The following is a 2,748-nucleotide window of genomic DNA, read 5'->3' on the forward strand; positions in this document are numbered from 1 at the left end:
CTCCCCGCCAGCCAATCGGCGCCGGCGCCGCCGTCCGCCCTCCGCCGATTGGCCGCCCGCCGCCCGCCGCCGCCGTCCCCGCGTGGCCCCGCGCGCGCCGGGCGGCCTCCCGCCAACGGGCGGGGTGAGGCGCGGGGCGCGCGAGCGAGGGGGCGGGCCGCGCGCGCGCGCGCGTGACGCCCCGGCCCGCCAATCGCAGCGCGGGCTGCGAGGCGGCGGGGGGGGGGGGCGGGGGGGGGGAGAGGGGGGGGCGCGATCCGCGCTGCCATTGGCCGGCGGCGCTGTGGGAACGGCCGCGGCGGCGGTTTCCCACGAATGGGGAGCGGGCGGCGGGTATAAAAGGCAGGGGGGGGGAGCCGGCCGCCGCCACTCCCGGCCCCGCTGCCGCCGCCGCCGGAGCTCCGCGGTGCCGCCGCCGCCGCCGCTCGCAGCGCCATGCCCGCAGACGCGGGCCCGGAGAAGCCCACCGCCTCGCCCATCGCCGGGGCGCCGGCCACCGCCAGCCACACGCCGGACAAGCCGCGGAGCGCCAGCGAGCACCGCAAGGTAAATGGCGGGGCCCGGCCGGCGCGCAGCGGCGGTGGATGGCGGCGAGCCGGCGGCCGTGCTGAGGTCGGTGCATGGGGAGGGGGGGGAATTAAATTAAAAATTAATTGGGGGAGGGGTGTGGAAGCGATCGGCGGCCAACCGAGGCTCTCCCCGCAGTCCTCCAAGCCCATCATGGAGAAGCGGCGCCGGGCGCGCATCAACGAGAGCCTGGGGCAGCTGAAGACGCTCATCCTGGACGCGCTGAAAAAAGACGTGAGTTGGGGCTTTTTGGGGGTGGAAAGACGAAATCGAGGGGGTCTGGGGGGGGTGAGGAAGAAGAGGGGGGGGGCTGACGGCCGCTGTCGTCCCGCAGAGCTCGCGGCACTCCAAGCTGGAGAAGGCGGACATCCTGGAGATGACGGTGAAGCACCTGCGGAACCTGCAGCGGGCGCAGATGACGGGTAAGCACGAAACCCAGCATCCCTCTCATCCTCTTTAAGGAGGGGGGGAAAAAAAAAATCCCTTTTCAGGGTTTTTCGGGGGGGGCTGGGTGGCTGCTCGCACCCCGCAGCCGCTCACCCGCCGCCCTTCGCTTTGCAGCCGCCCTCAGCGCCGACCCCACGGTGCTGGGCAAATACCGGGCGGGTTTCAACGAGTGCATGAACGAGGTGACCAGGTTCCTCTCCACCTGCGAGGGGGTCAACGCCGACGTCCGCACCCGCCTGCTCGGCCACCTCTCGGCTTGCTTGGGGCAGATCGTGGCCATGAACTACCCGCCGCCGCCTCCTCCGCCGCCCGCCGGGCAGCCGGCGCATCTGGCACAGCCGCTGCACGTCCAGCTGCCGCCCGCCGCCGGGGCCGTGCCCGTGCCCTGCAAGATGAACCCCGCCGAAGCCTTGTCCCCCAAGGTTTATGGGGGTTTCCAGCTCGTCCCGGCCACCGATGGCCAATTCGCCTTCCTCATCCCCAACCCAGCCTTCCCGCCCGGCTCCGGACCGGTGATCCCCCTCTACGCCAACGCCAACGTCCCCGTGTCTGCAGGAGGAGGAGGAGGAGGAGGTTCGGGGAATGCATCCGCCACCCCGTCGGCGTCCCCGGTGCAGGGCTTGACATCATTTGGGGGCAGCATTGTGCCGGCGTCCCAGGCGGGGAGCCCCGTCGCAGAGCGCAGCGAATCCGTCTGGAGGCCTTGGTGACTTGCCCAGAGCGAAAAGGCACGAAACTCTGCTTGGCTCCGTTGTATGGAGCCCTGTTATGGTCGGGTTTTTCTTTTTTTTTAAAAAAAAAAAAACACAGAATGGAGGATTTAAAAAAAAAAAAAAAGGACCTCGATATGAACGTGCTATTTATTATTTTCAGAGGTTGGGATCTCGACTTGTATTTTTACTCCTTTGAAATGCCTTTATTTGAGATACGTTTTTTAAGAAAAAGAAATAAATGAGAAATAGTTTTGTAACAAATATTCAAAAAGTATAATGCCAAAGTTGTTTGTATCCCGTTTGTCTGTGTGTGTGTTGCGTGCCTGTGTTGGAGACTTCCAAAAAAAAAAATGCAGGTGTTTAAATAAACTCTTTGAAATAGATTTTTTTTTTCTTCTTTTCATTTAGCAGGGACAAAGCTAATCCTCGGGGGCGGGGGGGGGGGAAAGTAGGAGCAAACTTTATGGCCTTCAGTAAGGCTGTTGGAAGGGATTCCTGCAACAGATAGAGGGGAGGCGATGGGGGTGGGGGTCTGGCCCCGCTGAAATAGCACTGAGATCTCTGCAGTGCCCTGTTCCCGCTCAAAAAAATGAAAACAATTCCTAAAAATTTGCCCCTGGAGCCTGAGCAATGCACGGCCCCAATACCGCTTACTGAAATAACTGCTTTTAGGATTTGCTGCTTTTAGGACTTCGCTCCTGTTACCTCTTTTTAGGGATCGGGGGGGGGTGCGCAGAAGTTACTATCTCGCCCACAAAAGAGGCAGGAGAGTCTGTCCCCATTGTGAGGAGGGTAATTAGAAGGTATAAAGGGTCTCATCGAGTATGCAGCGGGCTCTTTGGGAAGTTGGGAACCCTATTGAAACGCCTGGGAACTCGGAGCTGAGGGTTAATGTGTGTCTTTTTTTTTTTCTATCCACTCTCATTGACAGGGCCAGATAGACTCTGATACTCAATGCTGTTGTAAATTCAATTGCCTGGCCTCACAATGCCCACCTCATAAAAGAGAATAACTCGGGGTT

At 61.4% G+C, this 2,748-nt stretch overlaps 1 protein-coding gene across 3 annotated transcripts; it reads left to right on the top strand.

Annotated features, from left to right (window-relative positions):
• Positions 1 to 371: 371 nt before the first annotated feature.
• Positions 372 to 2,110, top strand: HES4 (hes family bHLH transcription factor 4). Of its 3 annotated transcripts, none has more exons than XM_040533671.1 (4): positions 372 to 612; positions 706 to 801; positions 902 to 989; positions 1,129 to 2,110. In XM_040533671.1, exons 1-4 carry the CDS (start codon positions 436 to 438, stop codon positions 1,722 to 1,724), a joined length of 957 nt encoding a protein of 318 aa, XP_040389605.1. In that variant the 5' UTR covers positions 372 to 435; the 3' UTR covers positions 1,725 to 2,110. The 3 variants fall into 3 exon arrangements, with proteins under 3 accessions (XP_040389605.1, XP_040389606.1, XP_040389604.1); XM_040533672.1 differs by having other exon boundaries at positions 372 to 546; XM_040533670.1 differs by having other exon boundaries at positions 372 to 546; positions 706 to 989.
• Positions 2,111 to 2,748: the final 638 nt, after the last annotated feature.

Source organism: Cygnus olor, chromosome 21 (assembly GCF_009769625.2).
Source record: "Cygnus olor isolate bCygOlo1 chromosome 21, bCygOlo1.pri.v2, whole genome shotgun sequence".
NCBI classification, from domain to species: Eukaryota; Metazoa; Chordata; class Aves; order Anseriformes; family Anatidae; genus Cygnus; species Cygnus olor.